Source organism: Antedon mediterranea, chromosome 1 (assembly GCF_964355755.1).
Source record: "Antedon mediterranea chromosome 1, ecAntMedi1.1, whole genome shotgun sequence".
NCBI lineage: Eukaryota > Metazoa > Echinodermata > Crinoidea > Comatulida > Antedonidae > Antedon > Antedon mediterranea.
The window spans coordinates 38537012-38554840 of record NC_092670.1 but is presented as its reverse complement, the minus strand read 5'-3'; the positions used below and the strand labels follow the sequence as shown (position 1 = coordinate 38554840).

General features: G+C 32.5%; 1 protein-coding gene across 1 annotated transcript; it reads left to right on the top strand.

The window, feature by feature from the left end:
• The first annotated feature begins 14730 nt into the window (after nt 1-14730).
• LOC140039419 (uncharacterized) lies at nt 14731-16884 on the top strand. The gene is made up of 2 exons (XM_072085023.1): nt 14731-15287; nt 15896-16884. Exons 1-2 carry the CDS (start codon nt 14958-14960, stop codon nt 16190-16192), a joined length of 627 nt encoding a protein of 208 aa, XP_071941124.1. The 5' UTR covers nt 14731-14957; the 3' UTR covers nt 16193-16884.
• Nucleotides 16885-17829: the final 945 nt, after the last annotated feature.

Here is a 17829-nt window from a genome sequence, read left to right as displayed (position 1 = left end):
GGGCAAATATTGTAGATAGCATGGGGAAATACAGCAATGAGAATCAGGTAAATTGCTATATAAACTGCAAAATAACGAATAACAGATTTATCAGGTGCTAAAAAAATGTCTCTTTTTAAATCAGAGGCACAGTCTCAATGAGATGTGCAACAAGTTTACAGTGAAAAATAATACATACACATATTATATATACAAAACAAAATTGACATAAGAACAAATTACAAAAAAAAAAATAAAGTAAACTGAGAAAGATTAAAAAGTAAGAAAACATATAAATTAAGTTTGAGGAGGAATTGTATTATATATATCATTTCGTGTGGTCAGGTTGATCAGCAAAAAAAGTATTGGAGCTGCAGCTTGTTGGTTAATGTCCTTGTTCCAATCCAGCTCTGTCTACACTATCAACAAAATTAATACTCCGTTCCAGAATTTTTTTTTTATAAATTAGAATATATATTTCGAATTGGAGGTACACCTGTACAAATTTAGACTCCATGGCTTTACCATTATAAATATTGCTTTATCCTGATTAAATCTATAAAGGTAAAAATAAATATTAGTGTAATCCCCTTCGTTGTTGGTTAATCCCCGTACTGCTGAGTACTTGCATGACCTTGAATATTTCTCACAAAAAAAAGTAATCTCTTTTCGGTGTTTGAAACTTTAAGGGTAATTTTGTTTTCTTTTGTTTTTGTTGTTGTATACACCTACTTACATTATTATACATCCTTTCTACATTAAAATTTATTTGTAAACTTTTTATAATTTTCGATTCTTGCTTATCATACAATGGTACGTAAAAGTGGTGATCATACTGGACTTTTTTTAAACAGTGTAGTTATAGTTTTTTAGAAATACATTATCGAAGATATTTTTTACACTTCTATTCATTGACATGCTTTTATTTTATATATAAATTGCTGGTTTTATTTCTTTTCATTGTTTCCATTTTAAAAACAAATTAAATCGATAGATTGAGTCAATATTTTCTTCAATCTTAATTAAAGCATTTTAATATTATCAAACAATATGGTAGTAATATGACATCATCGTGTCACATCACATTTTTTTGTAACACACAGTTTGATAGTGTAGACAGAGCTTTAAGTATTTTAACATTATAAAACAATGACCCCTAGTTATTCAGTTGTTTTAGAAGGGTGGTGATTATCAGGTTTTGGTTTTCAACCTTCATTAATTATTTCAAAATCCAATTTTATCCCACAGGCTTAGAAAAAGCTTACTTACCTGAAAAATACATGATCTCCCACCCGTTGATATTATCCCATGTGTACTATTTTTCATTACACCTGACGGTCTGTCACTCATTGTTTGGATAAAGGAAAGTCTAAAACATGACATCTTGAGCAGAAGGATTAAGCCGCACACCACAGTCAAGGCTCTCTCGATAAACTTGCGGTTTAAAAATTGATATTCTCAACAAACATAATAATAGGTATTCTTATCTTTATTGGCAAATACAACGTTTCACATGATTGCCAAAAAAACATACTTAGCTCCACAGGGAATATAAGTACAAGGTTATATACTATTAAATTAAAATGTACTTTCGCCACCTGGGTTTTTTTGGGTAACTCTTTTCCATTTTTGTTATACATACGCTTTAATGTGAAATTAAAATTGATTATAAAATCAATGCAATATCATGTGTTAATATCTATTTTTCCTAAATAATTTATGATTTTATTATTTATTTTATAATAGGCCTATGGCATGTAGATGCACATAATACATACACCGTTAGGGGGAAAATCGGCACTGTAGTAACTGTTGTCAAAACAATATAGATTATCTGATAAAATTTCTAGAAAGTAGGAAGCCTTTTGCCATTTTTGTCTTGTATAGGATATTTTAAAGAGATTTGTCTCTTTTGTTTTGCATAAATAATGATCAAGATATTGATCAAGATATTTATCAGGATATTGATCAAGATATTGATCAGGATATTGATCAGATGGCAGTATACCTATAACAACAATAAGAAATAATCGACCTTAAATGATAATCAAGGTTTACAAAATAGACATCTTTATCAATGTCGAATTTCCTTTAGGAACGCCGCACATACAAGGTACAATCTAACGGTAAATTTGAGTACAAGGACTAACCGTACTCTCACAGTTCGATCGATACGTAATTCAGGTGTTAAACTCATAATTAATACTCCGTTGCTATCTGTCTAGACACTATTCTTGTTATGTTTATTATCGATTACCGACAATATACATTTTATTTCTGTTCATTACATGGGCAATTAAGTTGTTATTATTATAATTATCTTATTATTTTTTATGATTTACATTTTTTAGGGCTATATACATACTCATGATTGTTTCAATTTGTTTTGTTAAAAGATGTATTTTCCCCAAAAAACATGAAAACTGAAGATTAATTAAATCAGACTTTGAATAGGTTACTTTGTAGTTTTAATAAAGTTAATGTCAAAAGTACGTTTTTAATCAATTTTTATTGTCTTTTATTAGGCATTTTGTTAATTATTTTATATATTTAAATTACTTTTTTTAAACGTAAAATAACGAATGCAATGTTTTTATTACAATTACTTTTAACATTGTAAGATATAAACGAGAGAAAAAAATATGTTCAAAAAATATAACATTTATAACAGAGTATGATAATAAAAGTGGGACGAACGAACCCACACAAGACAAAAAAAAAGTTAATCACCTCCGTAGAAAAAAACCTGAAAAAATAATGTTTTCACTTGTAAAATAACATGATAAATGGTTAAATTCAACCAAAAATCCATTGGATGGCAGCCAATAAAGTGGATAACTATTATGTGACATTATAATGGCATATTCAACAACAACAAAAAAATTGTAAACATTATTTTTACATCTTTAATTTAAGGTGGTAAAAAACATATTATCTGTTTGGAAATAGAATGGCACTAACTTCATTACAGTTTTGTTGCCAAATCAGTATTACTAAACTCGTATTACAATATAGGGCCATGCTGGAACGAGTTCAGCATGTTAAGATAATTACAGATTTCCCAAAATATTCGTTTCCGACCTTGAGTTCGTTGATTATGATAATAGTAATGTCAATCATAATGATTGAGATGATTAAAAAGACTTTTGGTTTAAAATCACATCATTACTACATTCACGATTGTAAAACACTGAATTGCCACATACTTCGACTCCCCGGGGCGTTGTTTGTTCTGCATCGCATTTGGCACTCTCTTTTTCTGAGGGGAAATTTAAGACAATATATAGGAAGATCTTTGCCCAAGGCCGCAATCAATTGACCAGACGAAGTTCAAGAACTCGTTCTAATTCTAATTATCCGCTAATGTTCTCTATTTTATTTTCCTGTGTGCCGGCCAAGATCAACCTGGATTTATACCTGTTTCTCACGTTTCAATGTGCGTTCAATGTGCGTTCATTGTGTGGCCAATGTGGGTTCAATGTGTCGCGGGAGGTCAGGATAAGCTACAACGAATTTTTAAAGTTTTAAATGTGATTTGAATACCGCTGTTTTATTATATGCAAACATAAGTACCTTGTTCAAATCCAAGCTACCACTTAAGATGATAATGATCGACGATAAATGGATAAACATACATTTTCATACATAAAACAAAAACAATTTGAACAGTTTCCATTCTAGAACTATAGGATGACCATTTAATACTATTTCTAAAAATCCAATCAAATGACGTCATGATCAATATAGTATTGTTCTTACTAATCATTTGTTTGGACGAGTGAAAATATTATTTTCATGAGCATAGATGGTTATCCTATAGTTCGTTTTAGATTTCTTTTGTTATACTGTAGTAGGGAAATACTATTGTATGCTGACGTCACAAAATGTGCTAAAACGTAAAAAAAGAAAAGAGTAAAACTGTTCCTCCTCATCATACATACAGATTGTATAGGCATACTTCAATGTTCTTGTGAACTATATTTTAGTGACCTTTTGAATCGCATGATAATATTGCCAATAATTTAAGTACGATTTAAGCGTCCTTCAATCTAAAATCCTACTACTGTGGTAATAAATAGAACAGAGTATTACAATATTGCCCAACCTTTAATTTCTACAAAAGAGTGGGTGATAATCACAAAACCATTCCACCGGGGGTCGCAGACAAACATTACTCTGTTTAATTGATAATAATAAGCCATGGGGTGATTCGGCCTAAGTGCAATAAATAGTTTTGTGATTGCAATTGCTTAAACAGAACTTTAAAATATATTGATAAAAAGATGAAGTGTTTTTTTTATTTTCATCAAGGCCGTGAAACGTTTTACCTAATATCATGCTAAGCATCGATATGTTACACTAATTGTTGAACTTCCCTGCTAAACTCATGTTTGAACTTTGAATAGCACAGGGGTTGTTTTTTTTTTGGTATTTGTTTTGTTATGCAGACCAATGAAATATCTTGAATTATTTTATCTGAATCGTTTATCTTATCATTAATTAGTCAACTATTAATATCAATGCTAAAACTTCCATTTATCATCACACTGATGATTTACATAGCTTAACATGGCTTCCCATAGTTTCTCCCCTGGCATGGGTTACAAAGCGTCTTGTTCCTATCTGGACTCAAACCAAGCGGACGCACTCCACTTTGAAGCCGGTCAGCTTATCGAAGGCCTCCACATCTCAGAAGATGGGAACTGGATTTACGGGGAAATTGGCAACAAGCGAGGGTGGTTTCCATCCGAAAAAGCTGCTAGAATGGATTTGGTGGTAAGCTACACCCACGTTTTTTCAGGAAAAAGTCAGTAATCTAGTGGCCTCCTTAAAGGCCGCTGAGCGGTTATTACCTTTGTTTATTATGTCTAAGTTAATGCGCCAGATAATCATAAGAATAGATTATATACCGTATATAGGAAGATGGCTATATTGTTATCCTTTATTGACAACTAGGGATAACGGTGTCCAACATGGCAAACAAATAGTAGGCCTACAGGTGATACAAGCATGAACATAGCAATAACGAACTTAGATAATATTTTCACTAACTTTAAGAATTTCGAAAACAAATTTTTACAGTAATAATGGTTCAACAGAAAATAAAAACACAAGGCACATCAACCATTTTCCAAAATCCTATAGCTTTGAAATATGTTTTTAATATACTTTGATATGTTTAATTAAATAGGTAAACTATTTCATGATGTTTAATTGTGTAGTGGTAAATCTGACGAATCAAGAAAGAACCGCAGCAAAAAAATACAATCTTATTATATTGATCCATTGATGTTTGGTGTATTATTTCAATTATCTGCTAAGTTAATAGCTTATAGATAACCATCATAAGTTTGTATACTACAAACACGATGAAATAACTATGTATGTATGTACTTCATTTTAGTGCACAATATCACATTTCAAATATTATGTTTTCGTACAGCAAACGCCCAATTTGCCTCCTAGAAACCGACGGTTTTTAAACGAAGGTGATGTTTACATGGTGCCAACGGGAACACCAAGACCAAAGTTGAACCTTCCCACCGAGTCTGTGCATGAACCCCGGCCATTGGTTCGATCTGGTTCTACATTGTCACGTATATCAAACATTTCTGATATATCAGGTAGTTATTTTATTTTTATTATTAAGATGTATTCTTCTCCAAAAAAACATAAACAATGAAGAAAAGACGTTGAATAGTCCATTTCGCAGTTTTAATAAAGTTAATCACTTCCGTATGTTTTTTAATGTTTTTAAAAAGACAAAAAAAAAACTGTTAAATTAAACCAACAACCCATGGACTTCCAGTCAATTTAACTATTTTTTTTGCGTTAAATTACAGTTTTTTTCAGCTAAACAATTTTGTTTCGATCTAATTTTTGGTCAAAGTAAATAACTATATTAAGTGACATTAAAATGGCATATTCAACAACCAATGTTGTTTTTTAGGAGACAATATATCTTTAATTCATTACCAATTATTTTGAAGATTATTTTAGTTTTTGACAATGTCAATATTCATATCAAATATTTATGATAGGCCTATATCAAGTAATTTTATAGAATCATTTAAAGAGAATTTGGGGTGTTTTTGGTAATTTTTCTCAATAGTTAACATGCATACGCGCTCTACTTTTAATTTGACATAAACGTAAATTTGACATAATAGTTGAAAGATGTGATTTTCTAAACAAACTTGATATGCAACCATTTTTGCTGTTTAGTTGACTCATCCATAGCAATGCCAAGAACAGCGACAGACTATGCTGATGCTCTTGATGGCGCACTCAAACAACTACAAACACAAGTAAGTAGAATAGGATCTTTTGACTAGTATGGAACGCCAATGATTCAATAATCTAGTCTTGGCTACTGTATAACTATCATTCGTAAATACTTTAAAAATCATATAAAGTTCTATACCGTAATTACACATATAATTACTAAGCTACAGTACTAGCCTAGCATAGCCCACAGTCTACTGACTAAACCAAGCATGTTACCCCGGAATATGCAAAATACAGTACTCTTTCACAAACATTTTGATATTTTCTAACTTAGTTTTAATTTTTGTATTTTAAGGGCAACTTCGATAATTCTGGTAAGTCCAATTAAAGATACATTTAAAGAAATATTAAATAAAACAATATAGGCATTCTATTATTAACACTTTTCTAAAATATTACAGAATCTTCATACGTTGAAATTACTTCCAGTCAGCAAAGATTAGTTGACCCATCACCTGGTAAGTAGAACGACCATACACACAAGCATTCTTCGCGTGATTTAGCGTAAAGCTCTGTATGCACAATAATAATAATAATAATAATAATAATAATAAGATTTTTATAGCGCACATACCACTCCAGAGTGCTCAAGGCGCATTTAAAAATAAAAAAGAAATAAATCATACACATTCCTGACAAATAAAATGCAATTTCTTTGGAGGGTCCCCATCCGTTGTCGTTCTGTCGCGGTCCCGGACCCCTACAATCAAAGTACTTTGACAAAAAAAGTGTGATCTGCCCAAATATGGTAGTAATATACTTAAATATGGTAGTGATATGGGCACATCACTTTTTGTCAGATAAAGTTTGATAGTTCAGACAGAACAACAACATGTTAATGCACAAGCCTCTATTTATGTATGTCTTGCTCTAACCGTTCTGCCCTAAATTTACTAAAAGGTTACTTAAGTTGAGCATGTTTATGAATTAATTATGATGAGATAGTATTATACTTACAGTTTATGACGAATATAATTACATGGTAATGAAAAGTACTGAGAGCAGGGATGACAGACATTCACGCAACGAAAAATCATATAATAAATTGGTAAGTCTTGATTGTTAAAATAAAGCTGTTTGTTCAAACTTGGATGCAACAAAATTGACGTATTATAATCATACCGAAAGTAATTTGACCAAACACGATGCGATTTATATGAGAGCAGCGCATCCGAACAGTCGCTTGTAATTTGGATAAACCTAATTGCGTTGCAAACATTATAAACGTGCTATAGCATCTACTGACTATGGCTACATGCACTATTTCTTTACTACTATTTCTTTACTACTATTTATTAATCGCTTTCTTAAATAGATCAACTTTGTAACATTCCCTCGTGCAGAAAGAGGATATAAAGCAAACACGTTGCGGGATATAGATGATTACAGCTACTGTGACCATTTTTGGGTAATTAACATAAAATCATTACTGATGTATTCAAACAGTTTTGGAAATTAATAACTTTCAGAAATACTCTCTATTCACTATTGCATAGTTCATTGCTGTGAATTGTTGTTTGAACCTTTCTATGGAAAAAAAACACTAACATACTGAAATTGATTTAAACTCAACATTAAAAACTATTATTTTTAGTCCGACAAGGACACAAGTAAGACCGGATTTGATGTCCTTCTTGATAAACAGCAGCGTGGTCGTGATTTGTTTCAACAGATGTCAAAGATAATCAAGGAAAGGTAAGTTAAAGCAATAGAAATCTTCACCACCCCCTTCTTTACCACATTCATAATCCATGTCGATTTTTACTGATCACACTTCATGAAGAAAGTTCGGTTGCAAACTTGCCAATTATGGATTAAAATCCTGGTTGGGAGTCGCCAGACTGAGCATTTACCATGACCGAAATAATACGCGCGCCTCAACAAAACATGAATATGCAAAAATATACGTTGAACGTGAATATGTATAGGCTTACCATAGCTAAAATATACGGCTGAGCAAAAACATGCGCCATGACTTTAATAATATACACTCAAAATTATCATACACCAAGCAAGAATACAATGGAGAAATAAGCTTATTTCTCCATTATAATACGTAGTTTCCAATACTGTAATTGGCAAGTTTTTTTTCACGTTTGAATAGTTGCCAGAAAATTACTATTATTGTGTCATCCTTAGAGCATCTGCTGAGGACGCATACGCCAAATCGCTGTTGAGGATTTCTAAAAGTAATCTTGGCATGGACGAGCCTGGGTGAGTAGATGATGAATATCTAAAGTATTTTGTTAAGTAAATTGTATTTTTTTTATTAAATAATCTCTTTATTCCCAGAAAAGAGTATTAACAACTTATTGAGAAATGTTGCAGGCTCTTACGTACCTAAGCACTGTACTGCTAGTAACATGTTTCTACGAGGAGAATTGCCTCTTTTTACGAGCAGAATTGCCTCTTTCTACGAGCATGTCCGCAAGTGCATCTATGGTTATAGAATAAGAGTTTTGAATAGTGAAAATGATGTGTACGTACTAACGAACTGTTCAAATCTTCTCACTAAATGGGAGAAATCCTATTTTAGTGTGATTTTCCGTTTTGTATTGTTTGTTGTATATATGCAATTTTTATTAAGAAATAAAGCGTCAATCAATCAAATATTCCGCTTCTCTGCTTTAATAGAATTAATTGTGCAATAACAATGACCGGTTATTAGGCCTATCTGATTGTAAAATGAAATACTGAAAGATAAAATTACTTGTACAGTATAACAGTTCAAATACTCATGTTTGAACTGTAATATTTACTAGATAATATTATTTACCACATTAGTAGTTATGTTTTATGATAATAATATATTGTTAATTATTTCCTTATGAGCATAGTCTTTTGGTTAGATGTTTTGCCCTACTCTGACGTAATTTGTACTTTATACTAAGTACATTGAGAATACTTAAAAAAATACGCAAGTAATTCTCGGGTGGGACTCGAACCCACGACCTCCCTGGCATTCATACCTCTAGACCACCGAGCATTGTTTTTTTACCTACTTTTAGAACATTGGGTGCTGTATGGAGGGATATCGTACGGTCAATAGAAGACGAGGCAGAGGTGCATCGCTTGTGGGCGATAAGCTTAGTAGAGAAGGGAAGGAAAGAACTGATGGCTTACGTACAGAAAGTCCGAGACGGAACAAGAAAGGTTAGTTAAAAAGCAAACAAAACTAGGATACTATCAAAACTGTACGTTGAGGTAAGTTTCAATTTCAGAAGGAATTGGTCCAATAAAAAATACTTTAAAATTAAATTAGTTTACAAAATGAAAGCAAACCGAAAATAATATTTGTTTATAGCCAATTTTAGATTAGGTTAAGACAAACAGCTTCCGGCGATTTGATATTTTGTAAAGGTTTATCATTTTACTGCACTACATGTTGTGATGTATTTATTAGGAGCGTTTGGTTTGTGACGTAATAACGTATCGTAATAACAGTTACGTCACATGTTTCATTGTGTTATACTGGGATATGGGAACTACTTCCTAATTATATCTAAACCTAACCCCCTAAATAATCTTACTATAAAGTAAAAAGAAGTTGCTCATGGGATTCGAACCTCATACGCCGACATGCAAGGTCTAATCCAGTCGACTACTCAGACGGCTCAACGAAAAGCGTTTGCATTAGCGAATTATAGTTGGGTCAATTCTAACGTCACACCTTATGGATAACGAATATTCATGGTTAATGAATATTCATGGTTATTTTTTACGTTTTGAGGGGTCCCTAAGTTATGTACGAAGGGAAATTTTGCTTCCATGCGACGACACGACACAAAATGTGTGTAAGGTCCTGGTAGTCGCAATTTAAAGGCTTATTCTTTATCTTAGGCCACTGAACGGGTAACAAAAAAGAGAAAACTACTTCAAGGGAAATACAATGCAATCGAGAGGGCGATAAAGAAAGTAGCAGATAAGGAAGACAAACTTGGATCTAGTAGAACAAATGTAAGTATTGAATTATTTACTTGTTACTTTTTTTAACTTCTGTGGTAAACTAGCATTTCATTCAATTGTGACAATTTGACAACAAGTATCATAGACCAATATACAATGATAGCTAACACACAAAAAATAAGTTCCATTTCATGGAACAAGTTTGTTAAAAGTTTCTATAAATATATGGTTTCTGTTGGCGAAATGTCCTGTCGGCTAAATGTCCTGTAGGCAAAATGTCCTGTCGGCCAATTCCTGTCGGCAAAATGTCTGTCGACGAAATGGTATTGGCAAAACGTCCCCGAGTACAAAACATATAATGTTGCATTTCATGATGAGTTGATATTTATACGTATTGAGTGACCAGTAGTCATATGAGTGAGTCATATGGCCGAGCGGTTAAGGCAGGGGCGCCGTTTACCGTACCTAAAGAGCCAACACCAACATCGGCAAGGGTTCGAGGCCGACTCGCTCCTAGTTCTGGTGGTGGAACAAGTCTTCTCGGATAAGGACTATAAACCGTAGGTCCAGTGTACACAGTTATAACCTGTGTGTACTTTAAAGAACCCAGTTCATTATTCGAAAAAGAGTAGGGGGTTATCCCGGTGAACTGGTTCACACAATAGCCCCTGTATCAGGGGGATTACCACCTATCTGATAGGACAGTGATTAATTCACTATTGGTAATCCTTGGCCACATTGCCTAAAGACATAAAATAAAAAATAAAAAATAAAATAAAATAAAAAATAGTAGTCACGTGTAAATGTTCATTATCTTTATTATGTATTATGTTCATACACATTTCAGGCGGGAAAGCATCGAGCAAGAACTGAACTCGATCAATGCGGTAAGGTTCCTACAGCTTTTAAAAAGTTAAAGCTCTGTCTACACTATCAAACCTTATGTGACAAAAACATGTAATATACCCATATATGGACATGATGATGTCATATCACTGCAATATTCGGGCATATCACTACCATATATATAGAGAGAAAAGGAGTTAAAATTTAGCCAAGACTTTCGAATAAATTCGCCAGTGAAAAAATATGCCTAATGCAGTAAATATAATCATTTTACAGAGGAGGAACTGAAGTTAACAATAAAGAGTTACAACGAAGCTCAACGCGCATGGATGGCAGAGATGGTGACGTCATCATTGGTTAGAATTTCCATTTTCCATATAGAGTCCTATAATATCTATAGTCAATATAAAAACTCTTTATTTTGTTTATTCTTCTAAACTCTCTTCCCACCTCTCTCTTCCCCTAAAGAGTGGTTCCCACTAGCGACGGAACGCAAAGACGTACGCGTTGAACGCAAACGAGTTGACCAATGACAAGCCACTGTTCGAATAATCCATCGCTTGTGATTGGTCAAATCACTTACGTTGTATTACGTACTTGCGTTGCGTCGCTAGTGGGAACCAAGTTTAACGCCACTGTTGATAGTGATGCTAAGGTGATGTTCTAAAAGAAAGTTATTACAATAATAACAAAGTTATTTTAATCAATATCATCAACAAATTCCTAAAAATGTCTTGTTAATATTGTTATTAAATTTGTATTGGTCTAAGTTTGTTTGATCTGTTTTTCGTAGGAATTGGAACGTTTTGAGGAGCAGAGGGTAGAATTAATGAAAACTAGTTTTGGTATATATATTCACGATAGAATACAGGTTGCAGAACAGCTTGATAAAGTAAGATTAAAATTATGTTTTTATAATTCATTCGTCAAATTTCATATAACTAGATGGCACGCTCGCTTCGCTCGCGTACCATCTAGGTCGTGCCCACAGATGGTTCTCGAATACACAGTATTTTCCAGCGAGAAAAAAATGGAGATTTCAAATGTACGTACTGCAGGACTATAATACAATGTCGTTTACAGAAACGAATAAATATACACGATGATTTATGTAGTCAGCTAAAATTAGCACCCTGGGAATTACTTCCGAGAGAGAAACAAAATGAGTCAAATTTTTTTATTTGGACTCATTTAAACAAACCCAATTTGTGTTTTGTATGTAACATTAAGGGTTGAGGTATGGGGGAAGAAGATAGGTACAAAGAGGAAACATTTTAAAATATATTCTTATCCACTCAGTAACGAAATATTGTTTTTATTGTTTTATAGGCCTATAAATAATATACCACTAAATACAGTAAAACATTTACGATTTAATACTTTGTTAAAACTCTCACTGTCATAGTCGATTGAAATAGTAAAGTACATGTAACGATACACCACTACGTACGTTTATATATTTTTAAATTATTAATTAATACAAACGTTGAGAAGCAACTGTCAGTAATAACGTTTATTTATTTGTATATTATATGTTTATAATCTAACAGTAGGGCCTACCCACACTCACAGTAATAAAGTTTATTTGTATATTTGTTTATATTATATCTAACAGTACCAACACTCACAGTAAGAAATTTGTGATTCAAATTGCGATCAAAAGTGGTTAATACCTTAACAGTATTGTACAGCATTGCAATACTATTTATGTTTATTCTCCAAGGGGGCCCATAAATCTAAATCTATACCTCTATGGTTAAACCAAATAATTTGGAATGTTCCATTCATCACAAATCAATACATTTGTGAAAACGTATATTACATGTATCAAAATAGCATTTTTTAAAGAAAATCGGCCTGTCTTCAACATTATGATGCTGTACTCGAACTGTTCAACCGGTTTTCAGCTATTAAAAACAATTATCGTAGGAGGAGATAGGAAAATGCGAAGTGTCCTCGTATTATTGTGTGCGGGTATTTTTCAACACGGACATCCATTAGACAGTGTATACCACGATCGGAAAACACCCCTATTTGGGGCAAATCGTTGAACCTAAATTCGTTTTAATCGTCAATAACTAATAATCGAACTCAATTTAATTAGTAAACAGGGTTACATCAGGTGGTTAAAATCAGTACCGAAAGTACGAACCAACTTTATATACCATCGAGTAAACATTCTAGAAATAACGCGCGATTTACCGATTTTTGCCCTTACGTAAATTTATATATAGATACTCCAAAGTACTGAGGTAAATTAAGAAGAATACGTCTATAGGCCTAAGTAAGTTAAGATCAGAAGATGTGCTAAAGTCTACACTATCAAACCAGTTTGACAAAAAAAAGTGTGATGTGGCCAAATATGGTACTGATATGCCCAAATTATGATAGTGATATGACATCATCATGTCCATATATGGGCACATCACATTTTTTGTCACATAAAGTTTGATAGTGTAGAGTTTTTAGAAAGAATTTACACATACAGCCTTATTGGCCAATGAGCCTGAAGGGGATAGATGAGATGATGGCCCATTCAGTTATCTGATAAGTTCTGTTATTTCTTTCAAATACTATAATTTACCAGGAAAAATCGCTAGATGATATATTATGGTAATGAATTACGACAGAGTTTGGCAGATTTCAAATTAACCCATGTTTAAATTAGTATGTTGCCGAAAAGTGTTTTCTGATATTTATTTCCATTAATTTTACAGAATACAGTGTGGCTAGAGGAACGTATACAGACTATAGATCCTAGACTAGACAGGAAGGAATTTGTAGAAGCCTGTGGTACGGGATCATTAAGACCAACGAATTTTGTATTAGATATTTGATTATGCTGCCACCACTTTCAGAAAATTGTAAATAGAAATAAAATAAGCCTATTTACATAACATAACATAGGCCTATCTACTTACAGTTTCCAGAACACTTTTAAATAAAAATTTAAAAAAAATATTTTTATAGTTTTGTTATGTATAAAAGCACAAAAAAAATGTTCTCTGTGAGGACTCGATCCACGATCCAGAAATTAAATCAAAAAATTATCAAAAGTTATATATTATAAAATTAAATATTAGATATATTATCCCCCTGAAGAAATAATTTTTGTTGTTGAATATGCCATATTAATTCCACATAAAGGTTATTATTATTACTTTGACCAAAACATATTCATTTTTTTTTATTAATCTTCATTTTTCATGTTTTTTGGGGACAATACAATTGTCTTAATTGTCTATATTTTATATGAAAATAGAAATTATACAATATAATAAATTATGTAAATTATATAGATGTTGTTTATGTTCTATCACAACGCTTAATTATGACGTCATGGCATTACAACACTTTCATTGTACTTATTTATTTGTCATATAAGTAATCATTGTTGCTTACCTCGAACTTATGATCAGTAAAAACAATTTGGTTGACCTCAGATATGTCAAAGACAGATGTGAATATTGAACCCATTGTTATTTTGCATAGTTTTAGTTCGCAGTGACGTATTACAATAGGATTTAGAAGAATAGAATCTGGAACAATACATCTAACAATAAGCTGAAAGCTCGTACCCATCTTAAAGGGTTGGTAGCTAGTAATTCGGGCTATTTGTTATGTATCAAATGGTGAATAGTTTCACACCTGAATGGATATGTGGTCCACGGCTGGGTTAACTTGAAGGCTAGCACTACTGTTTTGCCGGTGTATATAATCAGTGAACAACACTTCGATAACTTTAATTGAATAGTACAGAACAGGTGATTTGACAGTTTTGTTGTTTTGGAACGGCTTTAAAAACTCACTGGTCTTACGAACATTTCAAGTTGAAACCAGAAAAAAGTGGTCGGTTACCGTTTGGGCGAATAGTAGTAAAGATATCAATAGTATTTCTCCGGTGGTAACAATACTTCGACTAGATACAACAACATAAAATGTCTGTGTTTTTCCAGAAAGTTATGAAACCATTAGGACTAGATGGCATAACGCGAAGAAGCCGTAAAAAGTCAAGCGATTACGCTGTAAACGTAGTACCAGAGAAAAGTCCGTTGATGACCCAGGAATCCACAAATGTCGTATCCTCTTCTGACCTGCCATCTGGTGCACCTGTAATCTCCCCTGGAGAACTTAGAAGAAAGAAGATATTGGATTTAAGATGGAGCTCAACCGAAGAAAATGACGAGAATCATGACACTTCTTTATTAAGTAGAAAAGAACGCTTAGCTAAATTGCAAGGTTCCATTTCTTGGCTAAGAAAAGAATTGGTAAGTTATACAGACAGATTTATTTCATAATTACTTTCATTTAGTTTTTTTGCTCATGGTATGAAAAGTCGAAAAATATTTAAAGTTACGTATTAGTCTGTCAAAACAATAGTTTCTGACAAACGAGGGGTGTTTTTCGAAATGTCTTGATGATTTCTTATTCAGATAGGCCTCGGCAGGATAATCTTATTATATCCGGGAGGATTTAAACACTAATGCTAACTAACTAATTAGTGCCCGGGTTTTTGTTTGTAATTCCTATAGAATATATACAGTACTGTAGTATAATTGACTACAAAACCGTAACATTTTTTTAAAACAAAAATCATGATATTTTTCATGATTGATATTCCTATAAAATATATAGTATCATTGACTACTTACCGTAATATGTTTTTAAACAATAATCATGATGATTTATTTATTATGCTGTCGGAAGTTCGGCTAATTTATTCACGACATCACCCTAAACACATATTAGGCTTACGAAAGTTGGAAAAGCTCTCGAAAAAATCCGTAAAAGCAGCAGCTGATATAAATAACATATTGTAAAACGTTCGGAATTTTTCCAAAATGTATAATAATCATGATATTTTCCACTTTTACAGATTGATATGCGCGCTATGGACCAACAACTTATAACACAATTGATGGACATCCGTAAAACGATACACCAGTTAAAAATGGAAGATAGTGACGCCAATATGGACGAATTTGAGTCGCCAATAACCTATAGTAAATGGAACAACATGCACGATCTTGGAGACCATAAGGGAAAGACTAAAGCAAATAGGACATTACACTCGAATCGCTATGAAAGTATTGATGAAATCGATGTATCGTTTGAAATTGAAAAAGCTGATTTAACCTTTGACATTAAGCAAATGCTAGACGTCTGTTTATAAATTAAGAAGTAGTAAATATACTTTTTATGCCAGTTCACACTACAGTTAGCTGTCCGCTTATGTATTATCATAGAGATCTTATATAATATATCTATGGTATTGTCAAGTTTTGTGATCGTGGTTCCAATGGTTTAATGAATTAGACCTATACTGATGGGGACAAATGTTAGGGATCCCTCACAAAGACCCGTTCGCTACAAACGCAATAGGCCCGAATGCCTACAATACCAAACGTCATACTGTGATTATTTGAAAAAAAGGTCTAGTCTAGTCGCAATTAAAGCATACATATTTTTTTCAATAAATCGTTTTGCAATCATGCGTATATTATTTATTAGGCTTATTATAATAAACTGTGCTTATCTTGTCAACATTATTGTTATTGTTGTATCAATTGTAGAATTGAATGGAAATATGAGGGCATATTTTGTATGTATTGTAGTTAATATAATCAAGAAGCATAACTGTTTCAATTGAGTTAATTCCATAAAAGCACAAATTCGGAGACATATCAGTATTTCCCTTATAAATATAAATTAATATTAAGAATTTAACATCAATATACACTATAATCTTCACCAGTGCCTGCGTCTCATCCTACTACAGAATAGTATATAAATAATGAATGGTTATGAGTGTAATGGCACAAATAAATGTGTTATGCTTACACAATAAATACGCAGCATATTCTACTCTGTACCGTTCACTTTATTCATTCGTTGTGCACAACCTCCTGCCCGGAATTCCTCGTTACAAATACTTTTTCTATTCAAACCAACCCACATGTTGTCTTCCCTCAAAAGACTATAGACGTCACAACAAATGGCACGAGGTGAATGATGAAATATAGCCTTATTTATTTAGGTGTAAATAAATGTAAATATTCCACACTTCTATAGATATACACCACATTCACAACGTCTAGCAAAACTCCTATACACACACGCACCGGGTTGCAAACACGCCGGTGTAAAAGCCTCGGATGTAAACTTTTACTAGGCAATGTGAAAACAGTATTATAATCCCCATGTTTATCTGAATAGAATAAGGATGGGTGGATAATTCAAATGATTATCAGTTTAAATACAAGTGAGGTAGTAGCAAACGAAATATTGGTTAGTGTCTATATCATTGTCTGTAATATACATTTTCGCGCCTTTTTAGCATTATTTAATGAAGAAGACTGTTACGTCAAAAAGTCGAGCAGTAAGAAAAATTTCTTGTTTACATTGAGGTTACAATGTGTTCAGAAATGTTGCTATCAGTATCATGTATTAAAAGTACTCAATACAGTTAGATATGTATCTACTTAGACATGCAATAGTCTGTTACGTTCTATCTAATGACGCTTGCAGTATCGAACCGATAGAATTTTCCATTTCTTAAAGTTAAATATCGCCCCTGCTGTTGTTACGTTTCAGTGACAACATTAACATTAAAGATGTATTGTCCCCCTGGAAATTAATTTTTAAAATTGTTTTTGTTGAATATGCCATTTTAATGTCCCATAATACTGTAATTATGAAAATCGGTAATTTAAAGCGAAAAATTGTCAAATTGGCTGGCAGCCAATGAATAGATTTTTGGTTAAATTTAACCATTTATTATGTCATTTTATAAGTGAAAACATTATTATG

Coding starts and splice junctions, on each gene's coding strand:
- LOC140039419 (XM_072085023.1), top strand. CDS start 14,958: ATGTCTGTGTTTTTCCAGAAAGTTATGAAACCATTAGGACTAGATGGC. Junction 15,288..15,895: donor CTTGGCTAAGAAAAGAATTG/GTAAGTTATACA, acceptor CCACTTTTACAG/ATTGATATGCGCGCTATGGA.